Source organism: Silene latifolia, chromosome Y (assembly GCF_048544455.1).
Source record: "Silene latifolia isolate original U9 population chromosome Y, ASM4854445v1, whole genome shotgun sequence".
NCBI lineage: Eukaryota > Viridiplantae > Streptophyta > Magnoliopsida > Caryophyllales > Caryophyllaceae > Silene > Silene latifolia.
The window spans coordinates 132,565,025-132,583,126 of record NC_133538.1 but is presented as its reverse complement, the minus strand read 5'-3'; the positions used below and the strand labels follow the sequence as shown (position 1 = coordinate 132,583,126).

At 36.2% G+C, this 18,102-nt stretch overlaps 1 protein-coding gene across 2 annotated transcripts in view; it reads right to left on the bottom strand.

The window, feature by feature from the left end:
• The window catches only part of LOC141633090 (protein FORGETTER 1-like), a 61,949-nt gene that overhangs the window by 16,388 nt on the left and 27,459 nt on the right, over positions 1 to 18,102 (bottom strand). For both annotated transcript variants that reach the window (XM_074445575.1, XM_074445576.1), the window contains exons 11-30: positions 17,392 to 17,520; positions 17,139 to 17,282; positions 16,759 to 16,858; positions 16,547 to 16,681; positions 13,594 to 13,664; positions 13,353 to 13,522; positions 12,597 to 12,690; positions 9,214 to 9,311; positions 8,554 to 8,689; positions 7,573 to 7,679; positions 5,895 to 5,990; positions 5,735 to 5,822; positions 5,522 to 5,642; positions 4,999 to 5,110; positions 4,793 to 4,916; positions 4,054 to 4,131; positions 3,859 to 3,977; positions 3,151 to 3,204; positions 2,965 to 3,067; positions 2,516 to 2,644 (exon numbers count right to left, since the gene is read on the bottom strand). In XM_074445575.1, coding sequence (XP_074301676.1) covers positions 2,516 to 2,644; positions 2,965 to 3,067; positions 3,151 to 3,204; positions 3,859 to 3,977; positions 4,054 to 4,131; positions 4,793 to 4,916; positions 4,999 to 5,110; positions 5,522 to 5,642; positions 5,735 to 5,822; positions 5,895 to 5,990; positions 7,573 to 7,679; positions 8,554 to 8,689; positions 9,214 to 9,311; positions 12,597 to 12,690; positions 13,353 to 13,522; positions 13,594 to 13,664; positions 16,547 to 16,681; positions 16,759 to 16,858; positions 17,139 to 17,282; positions 17,392 to 17,520 — 2,208 coding nt within the window. The remainder of the gene's footprint in view (positions 1 to 2,515; positions 2,645 to 2,964; positions 3,068 to 3,150; positions 3,205 to 3,858; positions 3,978 to 4,053; positions 4,132 to 4,792; positions 4,917 to 4,998; positions 5,111 to 5,521; positions 5,643 to 5,734; positions 5,823 to 5,894; positions 5,991 to 7,572; positions 7,680 to 8,553; positions 8,690 to 9,213; positions 9,312 to 12,596; positions 12,691 to 13,352; positions 13,523 to 13,593; positions 13,665 to 16,546; positions 16,682 to 16,758; positions 16,859 to 17,138; positions 17,283 to 17,391; positions 17,521 to 18,102) is intronic.

Here is an 18,102-nt window from a genome sequence, read left to right as displayed (position 1 = left end):
CTTATGGACTCAAATATATAGAGGACCTTAGTTGATCCTTCCTCTATATATATATATATATATATATATATATATATATATATATATATATATATATATATATATATATATATATACTCCCTCCCATTCATCATAATCTTCCCCTTTGGTTTTGGCACAATACTTTAGGAAAAGTATTAAAATAGGAGTAAAAGAGTTGTATGGGGTTAGTGATAGGAGAGAGGAATGAATTATTAGTAGTTAAATAAAGAATTGTAGGGCCAAAACATAAAGGAAAGTAATAAAATAGGAGTAAAAGAGTTGTGTAGGGTTTGGTGATAGGAGAGAGAAATGAATAAAATAAAAGTAAAAGTTTCTAAAAATAGAAAGGGAACATTAGTTGAATAATCCGTTTCGGGAAAGAGAAAACATTATAGTGACTGGGAGGGAGTATATATATAACTCTATTTTTAAAAGCTACTCCGTACATTAAATACCATACGTGTATCTTAAATAAAATATAAATCGAATGTGTTTACTACAAATTTTACAATGTTTCTTTTCAGAGTAGTTGAAATCATGCTTAGACTCTCAAAGCACCATTGAACAAATATATAAAAAATAAACTAAATATTATCCTATCCTCTAAATATCTTGATAAGTCTTGAATACATTTAGAATGGGTCGTGTTTTTTCACATACGAACTTTACTCTTTCACATACGGTTTTTACGATTTTACCCTTATCATTTGTTCTGATCTCCCTCCCTCAAAACCTAATAGAACTCAAGCACCCCTCCTTCCCCAACCCCGCTCCACCGCACCACCGGTGTCCTCTGCCCTGCTCCGGCCTCCGATCCATTGTCAAAATTTGAACCATAGAGTAGTTCCATAACTTAATGGTCCGTGGCTTATCATTTCGTGTATTGGCTGCAATAATGGATTGATTGATCTACAAGTTGCTTAATGGCATGTTATGGCATCAAGTAATTACACGCACGTCTACTTGTTTTGTTGCAATAATTGTTTGTATCAAAGATTTCAAGATGCCGTGTGTATCAAATTTGCTTATATTTTAGCAACCCGCACAACCACCACCCGCTCTAACAATTATCTTATAAACCCTAATTTCAATAATTATGATTAACAAATAAAAGAGTTCTTAATAATTGATTAAAAAAAATGCAACAAATAATATTAACAGTAGTTGATTGATAAACAAATGAATTACTTAATTAATTAGTAGTCCTTTGACCAATAAGATTATGTTTTAGAAGGAAAAAAGGTAGAAGGAAGAGTTTAATTGGTTAGGTTTAAGGTTAGAAGGATATTAGATGGAAACTTAATGATAAAATGTATGTGAAAGAGTAAAATCCGTATGTAAAAAAAGTAATTCCGACAAATGGGAATTAGTTACGTAAAAGAGAAGGTGTCAAATTGAGTGATTTTGCAAGCATTATCCTACACATGGGATAACATGATACATAGTATAAGCTACTACACACACACACATCGAATTTGCTCTAACCTCTTCCCGATCATTGTATTATGAAATATGAATAATAATTATTCAAGAACCTCTCATTGATCTATAAAAGATACGGTGAATGCTATGTTGAATAAAATAAAAAGAAAGTTTAGTCCATATTAAATAAAATTAATTTAAACTACACTACAATGAGACTATATTAGGTCAAATAATCGTAAGTAAACAACTTATTTATGTAACTAATGACAGGGTAGGAGCCAGGAGGGCAGGGAAAGTGAAAAATTGATTTTTTTTCTGTTTCTAATTTACCTTTTTCAGTTTTCGCTATTAAGTATTAGCTCACACAAAAAAAATCGATCAATGTCGTATGCTTTGTTTATTTGAATTATAATTCTGTCATTTGATACGAAAAGCTATATTAGCAAGCAATTTTTTCCCCTATGTTGAACGAAACCAAAGACTCTTAATCATATAATAAATTAGTATATATAAAAACTTACTTTTATAGTCATGAATTACTTATGTTGATTGTTGACATTGTCTTACATTCTCACCTACACGAATTGATATACGCTGTAGAAAATACCCAAAATATAAGCATTTTTAAGGTGAACATCATGATCAATACTTTGAAGCCACTGCGAGATATAACCCGGGCAACGCCCGGGCATGAAATCTAGTAAAAATATATTTGAAAAGGTGAAAGATAGGTGAGTCATAGCCACTAACTACTTTATGATATGAAAAACTAAGGAGATGCAAAAGGAATAACATCCATCCACTCTATCACACAATAATATCAAAGAGAGTATGCAATAGGATTCTAATACTGTATTATTTTTTCTTTATATTAAAACTACTTTTCTAAATAATATTTTGTGATATCTTTTAAAGATCCGAGAGTCTTAACAATTAAGAATTAGTGTATTATGTTTAATAATCCTATCAAGAGCGACTTGTGTATTCATATTATATTACTATGTACTCGTACCGGGTATAAAGAATCTGGTAGCCCTGATTTCAACATCCAAAATAAAGTCGAAGATACCTGTTTCGATAGGGCTTTCTCGATTACATTCCATATAGGAAGGATAAGACCGCCCAAAACATTTACATCTTGGATTCTTCTACCCACTGTGCAGCTGCTACCAACCTTGCATTTTGGACCATGCATGCACTGCAAGCAATCAAATGTTTAAAAAGCTTTACAATTTCTGAATTCATAATGACACTATTATAAATACAAATTGGCAACGGAAATCATTCAAGCAATACAATTTCAAAACCAAGGGATAAACCCGTCCATAGCCAGTACAAATAAACGATAACCATTGACCAGACCGCAGCTGCGGCATCAAACAATATGCTAGCACCAAACTACAATGATTGGATTCAAATTTGAAACAAGTTAGATCACAAATTTTCTGAAAGCTGGTACAGATTTGAGTTATATTTTGACGATTAGACTAAAAATCATTTGAACAAGTTATAGTTGACCTGTTTTGATGAAACTTCAAATTCATCTTCCCAGCCACTGCAAGCTTTCTCCAGAGATAACATCTTTCTATACTTACTTTTAAGTTCACTTAAAGGCATTTCCCTGTCAAATGAAACCAGATGCAATTGAGATATACTTACATGTGCACAATATTTCAAGAAGACTAGCACACACATATTTTTTACCTTATTGCCTCCCCAACAGCAGGACGGACTATTTTAAACATCCCAGAAGTAGACCTGGACAAGAGCGCAAAAACGATAAACCATAAGATATGTGATCTTTTACTGACAAAGCTACGTTACTCCGATTCTTTTGATTCCCCCACGTACCCGTGTCCGACACTCACATTCGGACAAGGGTTGACAACTTTGACACCTCATTTTAAGCCAAGATATGCATATTTTCCATAAAAATCGCCGAGTCCGACACTTGGACACGCACCCGTGTTGGATACTTCTCATGGAGTCTGAGCAACATAGCTGACAAGTGACACAAGCATTAGAGATTTTTCTTCCATTCATCAGTTATATAAAAAGGTCCAAGGACAGGAAGCAGATTTTCTTGATATGATTTAAGAGGAATCCGTTTAAGTTTCGTAACTCCTGGATACTGAATTATTGCGGATTTCAGGCCACATGTAACCAGAATTCGACCCGTATGCGGATCCAAATTTTATGTACATGTTCATGTGCTTCTCCCAGATAAGAGATTACACAGAATACATATTCGAGGCATCCCTACTCATCAGTCATCATACTGATAAAAAACTAATTTAATGATGTTATCTGGTCTTTCTTCCCCAGGATGGCCCAATGGTCTCATAATCACTTTAGCAGCCAGGTCAATGAAGTCATTGCTTCATGAACATTAAATTACATTAAGGTCCATACCCTTCAAAAGCGAGAAGAAAATGGCGTCTTCCAAGCCACTCCCTCTTGGACTCGTAGAATCCATCATGTGCTGAACCAACGTTTCCTTTTTTCTTTTCATTAAGCAAATTAGAAGCAAACTGCATCCAACATAAGCACATAAGATACCAGAAAGTAGTCACCAGAAAAGAAATATTCTCAAGCCCATAAACACACCTCCCATGTTATGCCACGATCCAGAGTGAATGTAAACAACACAGTGGGTGCACCAGACATGTAATCAACATGTACCGTCTGGAAAGGAGAAAAACAAAAGAGAAACTTATTAATTACAATTAGCTATAACAGATTAAATACATCTCACTGATAAGTAATAATACAACTAAGAAAGTATTCAAGTAATGAAATATGAACAAGATAAAATGCACCATCTCATTAATAAAATCATACTATTTCACACTCATTTTAACTTCCTCCCGTAAACTTAACCAAAGACACAAAATTCTGACTTGGGATATTAGAAAAATTACATAAATACAAACTCCCATTATTCGGTCAAATTCAATCTTTTTGGTTTATTCAAACCAGTTCACTACATTTCCTATAATGGATGAAAATTCCCCTTGAAAAGACCAAAACACCCCTACAAAAGCAAGGGGGTCCACTAAATTGACTCATCCACTGGCCAGAATACAAGGCAACTTGCCACTATTTACCTTTGACTATCGTAAAAATGGTGTCATAAGCAACTGTGCTTGATTTGAAACTAATCGAGGGAATGATAAATTAAAATGGCTCACTAAAATGGCAATATTACTAGTGCTGTTGAGTAAGAATCGTTCGATGCAATTCTCAAGAAATTTTCATAATGGCTCAGCAAGAGACGATCTTTCCTCATAATACTTAGCACAGAATTAAACTACATTCTCCTACAAACAATCGGATAAGCACAAACCTTTGGCTTCCCTTGTAATTCAACAATGTTAGCTTTTATGTCGACAATTCCAGAGTCTAAATTTCCTTCAGTTCGCGCAGTCTGAATGATCACATCAAGAATGCTGGTAAATAATTCAAACAGCCTGCAATTGAAATTTTTTAATTTATGATCAATAACTCCGTCAACAAAGGTGGTTATGCCACAGAAGCAGACAAACAAAATACCTATTCTGGATCTCAGGAGGCAATCCTAACAGCCGATTGAGAAAGCGGCCAACATCATGCATGTCTGAGTCAACTATACGGCCAGATATTCTTCCAGATTCTTTGCCATTGGCTGAAAAAATAACAATGGTCAAACAGAAAAAAGAAACATAAACAGCATATAACAAAACAAAACAAAACAAAACAAAGAAATACGAGCATTTGTTTTACTCTTTGTAAACTCCGGTAAGCTAATTCAATAGTCAAAATCAAATTGATTTACATAAACTACCTGACAGCCTGACAGGAGTAGTAAAGTCTATTTAATTTATTATTTTATCAAAGAAAAAAAAACATTGATCTATAAGACTGCAGATGACAGCAAGTCAGCAACACTACCTTCTCAATAAACTACCGACAGTAGTCCTAACATTAGACCACCGCTGGTGATCATATAATTAGCAAAGAGAACAATGGGTCACAGACTAATAGAGCAGGGGGTGCAGAAGCAGACAAGATAAAACAACTGACTACAAGAGATTACCTATAACTGATTCCCTAATAATGCCAACAGATACAAGAGCAGCTTTTGCCTTGGAAATAAACTCCTGAATTGATTCCGGATTTTCAGACGAACACCCAGGGGGCACAACCGGTAAGGAACCCTGATATATCCAGAGAAGAAAAGGTATGTTCGAAAACTCAAGCATAATGTAGGAACAGCTCAATCTCACTAAAGAAGGTAAGAATTCAGTACCTGCTCCATGATTCCTCTATACATCACCATCAAAGCCTTTTTCCCATAAGCACTATCATAGTTGAAGGCACTTAAAGAAGGTCCCGCCCTGAAAGACGAACCAAAATGTATAAGAGAACGAGCAGTTCAATTAAAAAATTAGTGTAGGCATTTCATATACCTGCGGTCCCCTTGCGTTAATGCTCCAAGAGATTCTAATCTCTTTGCCACAATAGACGCAAAACGTCGTTCACCGCCAAGATTTGTGAAAAGCAGTCTGGAATAGGAATAAGGGGAAAACCTCAGAAGCCAACTCTTAATAGTAATAAAATAACCGAATTGTGATTGCTTCCAAATCAAAGTGAATCTTCATATACTAAAATCATAAAGGACATGTATGAGGGAGTTAATACGAGTGTGTGAACTAAATTTTGGAAGACAAAAGAAATTCCTATTATTATCGGAGTCTATTTAACAATTTATGATGTTAGTCCACGTTGTATGATGTTCACAAATGGTATTGTGTTTATTGTGCTTATTATTGCTACAAAGGGAAGTATTGAAAGGGAGCTTGAACAGTGAAGGCAGAGTTTGGAATCCTGATGCTTTAGGGGGAGATTGCGTGTTTAGGCTGTGAAGATTGATCTAGGTTTCGAAAGGTACGAACTTTTATTGAGACTAATAGCTATATGGAGAATTAGGTGGAGATGTGGCTGTTAAATAAAAGCAGTGTGGTCAAAATATAAGTGTGTTGAAGGGTTCTACGTAATCCTGGCATTCCTCGCGTATTAGAAGGAAAACTCTAATGTGAGGCAATAGGCCTTCACTGTTATTATATGGCAATGAGTGTACAGCCATAGTACACTGCCATGTTTAAATACTGGATGTGGTGCAAATGCATATGTTACAGTGGATGTGTGCCCATCATGGTATTACACTATGGTATCAAACAAGGCAGAGATAATGGTCATGAAATTAACGGGAGTACTGAGGATGTAACAACCAGTTGCAGCCACTCATAATTTTACAGTCTTAAGATCTCAAATTTCAGTTGATTTTCAATCCTAGTACTTTTGTAGTTTATCTGCTCTCTCTTATGCAGTTATGCCCTCTTTTTTCACAAATACGTCCAACATTTGCAAATACACATTTTTCAAATCGTCGTCTAAAAAAAGTGGCGGTAATATCAATCAAGTAATTTTAATATAATGGAATATCAGTTGAATCACGGCCAAAATATTGAAGTATTTTGGGATGATATACACAGCCAGCGGCATGGACTTCTTTTACATAACGGGTGTTACATAATGTGACAGGGTCACAGGAGCATTCAAATACCAAGAAAATCTTTTCTTTCAAATTTTCTAACTCTCTTTTCGCTTATCTTTTACTTATTTGACTTTTGTCTCTTTAAAAAAAATAAGCTAAGAAGCTTGCGGCTTTTCCAATGGGAACGAACCAGCTCAACTATTGGGACTTTTACTGATTTATTTCCAACTTTTTCACTCTTTTCTTAGGGAAATCCATCTACGACACGATGGGTCTCAAATCAAACCGCCAGGACTGGATCCTGGAGACGGAGGGATTGCTGATTTTATTCTGCTGTTTAAGCGTAGCGTCGTAGCCATGTTATGAGATTGGGCTGACTCATCACTTTCTTGTTATTCTATTGTTATAGTGTGGTGTGGCTAGCATCAGTTTCTCATATGACCTAGGATTCTAAGCACAATTATGATCAAACAAAAAAAAGTCATGTTGAAAATTGTACCTTCTGAACTCGCTTTTGATATTTTTGAAGCATATAATAATCTTAACCTATGGCCAACACATAACGTGAAGAATAGTTGCAGATGACTCGCCTGTATTCAGGAGCAGAAGCTTGGTTAGACCGATGGGTCCGTCCAAACTGCTGAATGGCTCTATCAGCACTCCATGGGAGCTCTAAAGTTAAGTGAACCCTCCTCCTCTGATGTAACAGTTATTTACAGCAAAAGGATAGGATTAGTACATGAAAAACTCAAATTGGAAAGTGTCATATACAACAACAACAACATTACCCTAGTGCCTCAATGGCTCCCGCAAATTGCGGGGTAAGGGGGGGATCGGATGTACGCAGCCTTACCCTTGTGTTAGCAACACAAAGAGGCTGTTTCCAAATGACCCAAGATGAAAATTGCGTCGAGAACTGCATCGAAGGACCGCCACTTTACAAAAGAAAGAAGCACAGCCACTATAGTGAGTCATTTTGATTTATTCCATTATAATCCATAACCAAAGAGTAATGAGTCTTTGGCTCCATTGGAAATATGGAAAGTGTCATATACAACAACAACATCAGAGCCTTAATCCCAAAATGATTTGGCGTCGGCTGACATGAATCATCCTTTAGAACCTTCCATGGGTGAACGCACACCTCAAAATGCGAATAGAAAAGGGAAAATGAAAAACAAAGGGAGAGCGAAAATGTAATGCAAAAAAATACCCCCGGTCCAATTCCAAAAGACTTGTCACTTTTTTTCATTTTCGATTGTTTCACTAAGACTTGCTCTTTACATCTTAAATTCAAAAGTTTGGGTTCGCTTGAATTCTCACTCCAGTATTGTTCAGATTTCTCATTTAAAAGGTGAATCATTGTTAATTTTCACCAAAGCAACCCACTTGTCACATCATTATTTATCCTCTCCATTATCTTTGTGTCCATGTCTAAGTGGTAAGTCCTTTAGAACCAGGGAGAGTAATAAATAAGAAAAACTTAAAACAGTTGCAAAAGCTTCATTTCATATGAGGTGCAGGACTTTGCTAAAACCTAAGAAAATTATCCGTCAAATTTTATCTGTTACCTGATTTATAGCCCTTCTATCAGCTTGCAGAGAGACTCCAGCTGATCCAGCTTCGGATATGATAGCCACAAACTTCTTACCATCCATAAACAACTGCTTCTCGTGCATATTAACCATCTCCATTGTAATCTCTTTCCTATAGTACATAAATAACTGAAAATAATTGCAGTAGTAATGGCACTATAAATGCATCCACAAAATTTGCAACATGTAGCACAAGCATCTTTATCTAGCTAGAACTAACACTGCAGATTTCTGATTTCTAGCAAACATCAAATGCAACACTCTCTGCCCGACGATCAAACTAAGAATAAGATCGATCGTAACACATATCAAACAATTGACAGCGGTGTAGCACAACGGTGGTCTTGATTTCAAGGGGAAAAAATTATAGCTTCAAGCATGAACTCGCTCACTTCGAGAAACAGTATGAATCATAAGTCAAAGAGGGCTTGTAATTTGCTTCCCCCACCCCCACACCGAGGGGTTCTTTTCCTCCTCCCCATCCAATCCAAAAAAGTTACTATTTTGATTGAATAGGCTCTTCAAGCACCACAGGTAATAAACAGAAAGTTACTCCTGGCCAAGGAGTATTCTTCTTGAGATAAATAGAGCACAAGAGGAACACCATAAAATGAAAAACATCAAGCCTAAACTTACGTATTACGAGCCTGATAAGTGACACCTTTACCACAAGAAGCCCTAACCAGCATGCCTCGCCTTCCTGTTATTTCTGCAACATTATCTGGTCCTCCAAGCTGCTAGAATAAACTAAATTAGACATAGACTAGCATTATTAGCAGCAGAAATCGCCATTATTTATTATTATTTTCCCAAAAAAATCTGTGCTAATTAGAACATGGAAATGAGGGAACAACAAATACAACAAAACCTTGGACCCAAAATGATTTGTGGCTGGCTAACATTAAGGTAAAATAGTGATAGTCCATATAAGTAAAAGAAAAGAAAAATAAAGCGTGTAAAAAGGCAAAAGAATGACATAAAACTGTGAGAACCTTTGAAAAACAGTTGCATAGAGAATTAAATGAGAGAAATAAGTATATGAATTTGAAAGAAAAAACTAGCACAAAAAGATGAATAAAATAAGAGATTCAGTAAGAAAAAAAAAAGGTTTGAGCAAACAAAAGGAATCAAATTAAGTAGGAAAAAAATATTACTCAAACCCGTTATCCCCCAAAATTAGTTCCTCCTACTCCGTACTCTGCAACTCAAAATTCATTATTCCTAGCTAAATTCAAAACGTTATACATCAGCTTTATCTTTGTGTATTGGGTCCCTCCCTAGAGCATGGTATTATCATTGAGTACCGGTTGCAAATCACTTAGAAAACATTTATTGGGATGTCAAATATAATGTAACTTATCGAAGCCAATGCAGGATTACAAAAAACTTTACCAAATGAGCTAAATCTACCTTTGTTAAGACTTCACAAGTTTTTAGTTATCTAGCTACGAAAAAGGAAGAAGTTTGGTTCGCGTTTGGTTTTTTCGAGTTCATATAAACCTTCCGTACCACTAGCGTCCATCTCGGGTCTTTGCTGGGTTAGATCAATCCTCATGACACTTAAGAGTTTAGATCGATCATTACCAGATAGGTAATTAAGTTGGTCAATTCTTGTGCCAGGTCAGATAAGGCTTGGTTTGGGTCAAACTTACGTTTCGCGACAAGAAGGGTTACCACAATTACCATGAGTTTACTCAAGGCTAACGCAGCAATACAAAGCAAAGGAGCCCCAAAACAAACAAAAGGGGCAGTCAAGGAATCAGTCTAAAAGCTTAGTGCAAATCCTAGGAGCTCTGAACCAACAATGGTTATCTTCATTGCATCATATCTCAGGCTCTACTCAATGAAATTTGACGAATCAATATGTCGATGGAAAGATTGAGATCTAAGCTAACTAATAGCTTTTGAATGGTAGCCATCGCAGCTCTAAAATACAATATCTGAGCATAACAATCAGAGAGAACACAAGACCTCCTCTGATCCGTATTGACTTATCCGCACTAAAACGATCATATCTAGAGATCCACACAATAGATATTAATGATATTTTGAACCATATGAAATCCTTAGCTCTTGTTTGATATACCATGAGAGAGATGACGATTAAAATTGGCATTGTGCATAGGAAGCACAGTATGGGCCTGAGAGCATGGTTAAAATCAAGAGCATTTTTGTCATAGCCAACTTTCGAATTTCGAGTCAAGGGCTCTCTTTGCTGCTACATGTAAGTACTACTACATTTACATCCAAGGTGAAAAATTGGTTCCTTATGGATTACTAGTAATGGTTCTAATAAGGTAACAGGGCAGTAGAGAAGTATGGATGAGCCGTGACATGGGAAACACGTTTCATGATACCGTTACCATGCGACCTAAACTGCTTTCAAAATTTGACCTTGGGTTGATATTTGCTCTTAACGGGTCACGACAAAGCAGTTTATATTGTTTATTGGTTTGGCTTGAGTTGGGTCAGTTCTCATTCACCAAATTGTTGGGTTCAAGCGATTTGGGTCAAGTCAGTTAAGCTTTTGCTAACTCTTAAGGAAGCCTGTTAATAGCCATGGGCATGCAAACTGATAAGCAAACAAAACACACCAACTCGAGGAAATGGTAACAAAGACCAAAACTCATGGTTCAAAATTTCGGTATCGGTCATAGTCGCGGTGGAGGTATAACCAGTCCTTAATCAGTTGTCGCGGATGAATCGGACAATTCTCGTTAATTTCGCGGGCGATATCTCGTGATGGTAAAGTGAAAAACCGATACAACTTGACCGATACAATACATCTCGGCAGAGATTTTGAACTGTGCCAAAACTATTTTTCCGGTAACTGCTGAGTGCTGAGGATAAACTATAACAATATGCCATATAAGCCAACGCCATAAGAGGATCAAAAATTCTATCACTACTGCATCTCAACGAATTTTATGCACATCTTACAAGATCCAAATTAGGCAACAGAACATCCAGGTTATAATAATCACTTCAGCTATAGAATTTAGACTTACAAATAACTAATACTTCCTCCGTTCCATTTGATTGTTTAAGTTTGCTTTTTGCACAAGTTTTAAGAAAAGGCAAAATCTGTGGGGTAGAGAGGCCATTAAACAAGCAAATTACTTTTCTATCCTTCTCCAAAAAGTCACCCCTACCACTGACACACTCTCCTCTTCACCAGATTTCACAACCAACATCATAATTAAGCTCCATCACCAAGTCCGACAGTCAACCGCCACCCCCACATCCTCATCCGCCCGTCGATTTCTCCGGCGAACCCACCTCACCTACTCCACTCTCTCTTCATCCTTTGCAATGGATTCCTCGTTGACTGCCTCACGACCTCACCGGCGACAGAATCACGTCTTCTAACTCACTCTTTCCATGGACGATCACATTTATTTTTTAGTCAGGCATTGATTTCTTAGTCGTCGGAATCACGACATCACCAACGATGAAATCATGTCACCTACTCCCTCACTACATGGATTTCTTGGTCAGCCATTGATTTATCACCACTGAACGCTAGATCCCATTAATTACTTCGAACCACCACCGCCACCTCCGGAGATCTTGTATGTGTCACGTGAATAAGGTATACCTGGGTGGGTTGTCGGTGTGCGGTTGTCGCGAGGCTGTAATAGGAGTAAAAAATGGTGGTGGTAGACTGGTTGTGGGGTTGGCTTGTTTTGGTGGTACTGAAGGTGGTGTAGGTGGTGGTGCGGATGAGACTTGAGGTGAGCAAGAAGATGGGCAATGCCATCATGATGGTAGGAAAGGTGGGTGAAGGCATGTATGAATGAATAATGGTGGGCCAGAATTGAAGTTAATGAGCATATTAGTATAAGGGTAACTTGGTCTTTCCACGGCTTACAACATATCCAAAATTAGAAACGTAAACAATCAAGTGGAACGGCCAAAAATGGAATACGTAAACAACTCAATGGAACGGAGGAAGTAGAACTCACAGCAACAAAGATAAAAACCAATAGCAAGAGGGTGGACTAAAATATTGGCATCACCTGATCAATAATATCATCTAATGGATTGTTAGGAAGATCCATAGACTGAACAATTTCCAAGATTTTCATTTTCCGCCCAATAGCTCCTTCATACCTACAGGAATAAAGAGAACGTTTATTGGACAATTCCTAGCCCCTTAACCTATCAAAATTTGCGCCTATAAAGTTCACAACGACTGATACATGTGCGGAGAAGGGTAAATATATAAAAATCATAAAATCATCACGATAGCATTAGTAAATAGTTCGAGCATCCCATCACTTGCGAAATAGAAACTACAAGCACCACTCTGACAATGTATGATCAGAATCTGTTAATGCAAAATGTTAATCAAACACTATAAAAATGTCCACCATTTATCTCGAAGTTTCTTTGATTCTTCCAATTATATATATAAGACAAGAAAGGGGGAAAAAAAACTAATCGGGTTACCTAAAATGCTTTGTTATTAGTAGTTTGTTATTCCCAACTGCTTTTAACATCAACTATAAAAACTGAAGACAGACTGCGCATTCCACACCAAAACACATCAGAATTTACAAAGACAGTTTACTCACGGGAGTTTGTAATAATGGACAAGTGATTGGTGCTCTTAAGCCTATTTTAACAAAGTGCCACATGCAACAAAGTACAGGAACATAGAATATTTTTTCAAGGGTATTTCGGCAACCCCAATAAGCCCTCATACTTTTTAACAACTTCGTTACCGAAACAATAGAATAAGATCACAGTGAGTGAGGCAGCAATCAGAAAACCTCTTTGTGAGTTCTTCAATATAGATACGTCTCGCTTGAAGATACTCATCTGTCTTTTGCTTGCATGAAATGCATGTCCACTCCTCAGCGATATCTAATACAGGAGGGTCTAAACAAGAAGGATGAACTAGTTGACCACAGCAGGAACACCTGAGCAATTTTTTCCTATCCTGCATCCAAAAATGCAACTTCGTAAACATAAAGAGACTGTATATCATCCAACAAATTCAGAGGGCATTACCTCTTCACCAGTGCAGATGTCACAAATCTGAAATTCGTCATCAGATTCAATTGATTCATCATCAACATCAGCTGCACATATCAAATAAAGACAATTATTAATAGGGCTGGTAAGGGGTCACATTTTATTAACATTTGAAAAAAGAGGATACTAAAGAATTTCCTGATACAAATCCGGAAGAATTTCCTGATCAAAAAAATATCTTCACATTTTTGTGGGTCAAAGACTCAAAATTGACAAGTAATATCTTTCAGATTACAATGTTTTTCTTTTTTTATTGGGGGGGGCTGCAAAATAAAGTTTAGAATCTTAGCTTTCCAACAAGCATTCACGTTAATAGTTCAGTTGAAAATAGCGTTGACATCAGCAAAGACTACATTCTCTGTATTGCAATTACATTGTTGAAAACTGCATCAAGAATTTCATTTTCATTTTACTTTATTTTCAACAGTCCCTAACATTTTTTGTACTCCAACAAAATGACTGCATCCGAAAGATATCTTGGCCATTTCATCCTACTGAACTCGGAAGAATATTCCAACTTAGTATTCACACTACATTTTTTCTTGACGCAATTTTCATTTTACCGAGTTCTTTGCAGTCATTTGATGAAATATCTTGTTACTTAGATTGCAGTGTGCATTGCACAAAGAGCTCATTAAAATGAAAATTCCATCAAGAATTGCCATTGAATGAAAAAAAAAAAAAAAAAAAAAAAAGAGAGAGAGAGAAGCGCAGTCGGTGCCTGACTGTCCTGAAAATAAAATTGTCAACATGTGTCGCTTCAAAGAAAGGGCACTGACCCAAGATAGCTCACAGATCTGCTATACACCTACAGCTACTTTGATAAATATGGGAAAGATATTGAAGCACAATAAAGGTGTGGGTTTCCTTGGTGAATCTAATACAGATAACCAGAATTAAAGCTTTTAACTCCAACATCACCAATACTTCAATTATTTTCACCAGATTTGACACAATGTCAGCCACCTCCTCAAAGCGGTTTTGTCAGAACTACAGTAAAAACTTCATATTGCCTATCTTAATGTTTTCTTGTTAATAATTAAGATTATTATTGTATTAATTAAACACCAATGGGGGGAGCACCCATGTACAAAAGATATCATAGTGGCACCCATCAAAAAGAAAAAAGAAAAAAAAAAAACACAATGGGGGTAACCGCTATGAACATAAAAGAAATTCTAAATGTGATTCCCGTGTACATGATGCGAGGTGGATGACACTTTAAAACTCTCATATAATCCTATCTAGTCAATTTTTTTATTTTGAAAAGTCATATTGTCTATCTTATTGAAGTACTCTTAAATGATTTCCAAATTCTATCCTTTCTTCTAGTCCCTGACCCTGAGTCATTACATTGACAATATTATCAGACAAGGACAAGGGATAAGGCTTTTATTTATAGTATACGAAGTTCTATTTATTTTCTTAAAGATAAAGATAACTGTTTATTATAATAAAAGTAGACATAGGAGTGATTCATAAGCAAATAGAGAGGAAACACTAAACTTATAATGCCCTCATGCGACCATGAAGCATTCTTATCAAATCAAAAAAAAAAATCAACCATTGTTCTTACAAAGAAGACTCTACACCTGTTATCCAAAACTTTAAGAGGGTAACGATCAACTTCTTGCAGGAATGAAGCTTTTCAACAAAATTCCGTCTTCACCTCTTTCAATACCATGTTTTATTCTATTCCAATATAAATCATTTTATCAGCTTCAGAACTAAGCTGTCCTAGGGTTTTACCAAACTATGTTAAGATTTTATAGAAAGCAAATGCCAAGTGTAGACACCAAAATTTTATATTTTTGTGTCTGACTGTTATATGGTATTTTTTAGTATCTTGAGATAATTATCAAAAAAAGATTGTGATAATATCTCGAGATATTATAGAATATTTCTTCATAGTCTTATCCTCCAAGCTACTAGAACTATAAATACAGTTGTTGTGTTTAGGGTTTAAGGGAGCATAGATGGATTAAGTCTCAAATAAACGACCCCGTCTTCCTACTACCAAATTGTAGGTAGGATGGAATAAGCCACAAAAAAGACCCCATCATTTCCCCACGGGATTAAGTCGACAAGACCCCGTAGTACTATCAAAACCATAAATCCCTTAGAGATGGAATCAAGAGAGCCCCGAAAATTGTAACCCTCAATCTTTCAGTTATAAAATAAAAATCTTGTTTTCCATATTATTTTGTTCTCTTTAATTATTATTGCAGGTTTAATTACTATTTTGTTCCCTTAGAGATGGAATCAAGTTTAGTAGCAAGTTTCGAGACAAAGTTGCAGCCGACATCAAAATCTTTACAACCAGTCTCGAGATGCATTTATAGACACCAAAATTTTATATATACTCCGTATTTAATTTATGGTATTTTTAGTATTAGGGATAATTATCAAAAAAGATTGTGATAATATCTTAAGATACTACAGAATATATTTTATTATTGTTTTACCCTCCAAGCTACTAAACTATAAAAATTTCATCCTACCGGGCGTGCCAATTTGTAAACCATAAAATTTTTGGTGTCTACACCAAGATTTGACAGATGAATGTCAATCCAAAGACCTCCAAAGGCCCAAAACCATATATACTTCACCATACCCTCTACAATCATACAGTAGACGAAATCAGACTTTATTGAACTACAACTTCTAAAATGATCAACGGAAAAAGTATAAAAAAATTCGAGTTATTGGTCATATCAAAGAAAGGAAAGGTCATCACTGAATTATTTTAAAAGTTTTTTGTTCTTCAAAGAGGCCAACTTGCACTCTAAATATATCTACAAAGAATAACACAACTGAGTGGTTGAGTCGAACAAAAAAAAAAAAAAAACTGCAATGAGAAAAGTCTAAGGTTGATACTCTAACATCTAACAAATATAGAAGAGAACAAAAACCAGTTTCAAATGCTCACATTCAGACTGTTCATAGCTTTCGTCATCACTTTCACCCTTCCACTTGGCAACTTTCCTAACTCTTCCTTTAAAAGAAATATCAGGATCTGCTGAACGTCTCTTCCGAGGCAGCTCCTTTACATCATCATCATCACCTGTCGAATTATTAAGAGAATAAAAGCCTAATCTCACAGAAAACATAAAGCGTGAAGCAGCAGTAAAAGAGCAGGACCTGAAAGTGGTTCGGGCTTCTCAGGCAAAGGATAGTTTTCTTCAACAAATTTGAGCAACAGCTCACGAGGCCCAGAAACGAAGTCATCAAGTTCAAGGCCCTATTCGAGACAGATATACGAAGTTCAGTTATTTATTTAACAAATACTCCGTTCATCACATCAAATATTGTCCCCAATTGACTTTGTTGTTCAAATGACTTTGACCTATAAATGTTTTGATATGATACATCAAACATGTCAAAATTCCATTGTTTCTTTACAAGAAAATAGAAGGTCAAAGTTGATATCAATGGACCACGAAAGTCAAATGGGAACACTAAATTTAAGGATGAATGTGGTAAATCAGCTGAACAGGAGAAAACTCCACACAATTACTCACGTATTTTGATATAGCTTCCTCAGTACGTGCCTCACCGGTACTCTGGAGGCCGATGACAACACATTTACAGTCCATTAATGCTTGCTTAGCAAGTTCTACCAGTTTTGGGACTTTAGCTGACATACATAGGTGTCTGAAAAATCGCTGTAGCAGCCGTAATGAACATCAAAATAAGACAGCCAAAAAACCAATGTAAAATGTGAAAGTATTGGAAATAAAAAAATCAGACGCTATGCAAATAGAGCCTCCAAACCTGATGGCTGGCCCAATATAATCGCCACAGCTGACTGGAAGCAGGTTTCTCATCAGGAAGAAAAGTACTAGCTGACAGTAATTCTACACGCAATTCAGCCCAAAATTCAGCTGCCTTCTTATACATTTCCTGGAATTATTATATAATGAGCAAAAAATTGACGGGAAAAAAGAAATCAAGTGCGATCCACCGTCAAAGAACAGAAGTATATTTGAAAAGATAACCCACAGATACTTCTCTGAAAGTAGTTAATACATCACATCGTATCGAGCAAAAGGGTAGACACATTGCAGCATAAAAAAATCTCCCTCATCAAAACAAGTAGAAGGGTAGAGATTTCAGACGAGAGAAAATCCACCAAAAACAACCATAATAGGTACTCCTTCCATAAATAATGTTCTACCCATGGTGCTTAACTTTGTTCCCATTTCTTTTTTTGCCTATTAAAGAAAGTTTTTGTAGGTGAAATAGCCATATTACCCTGTTAGCAAACCTATAATTAAAAGTGATACCACACTCAATGTATTTTAGTTTCTTATTTTGTTTCATTATATAACCTAATAGCCCAATCTACCTCGATCCACCAACCTTAACCTCCACTAACCTTAACCCTATCGGCATCTCTCCTCCAACCACCAGCCACCCTTTCTTTTCCCTACGCTGACTTTATGCTGATGACAGACGGCTGACCAACCCCACAACGACCACTAG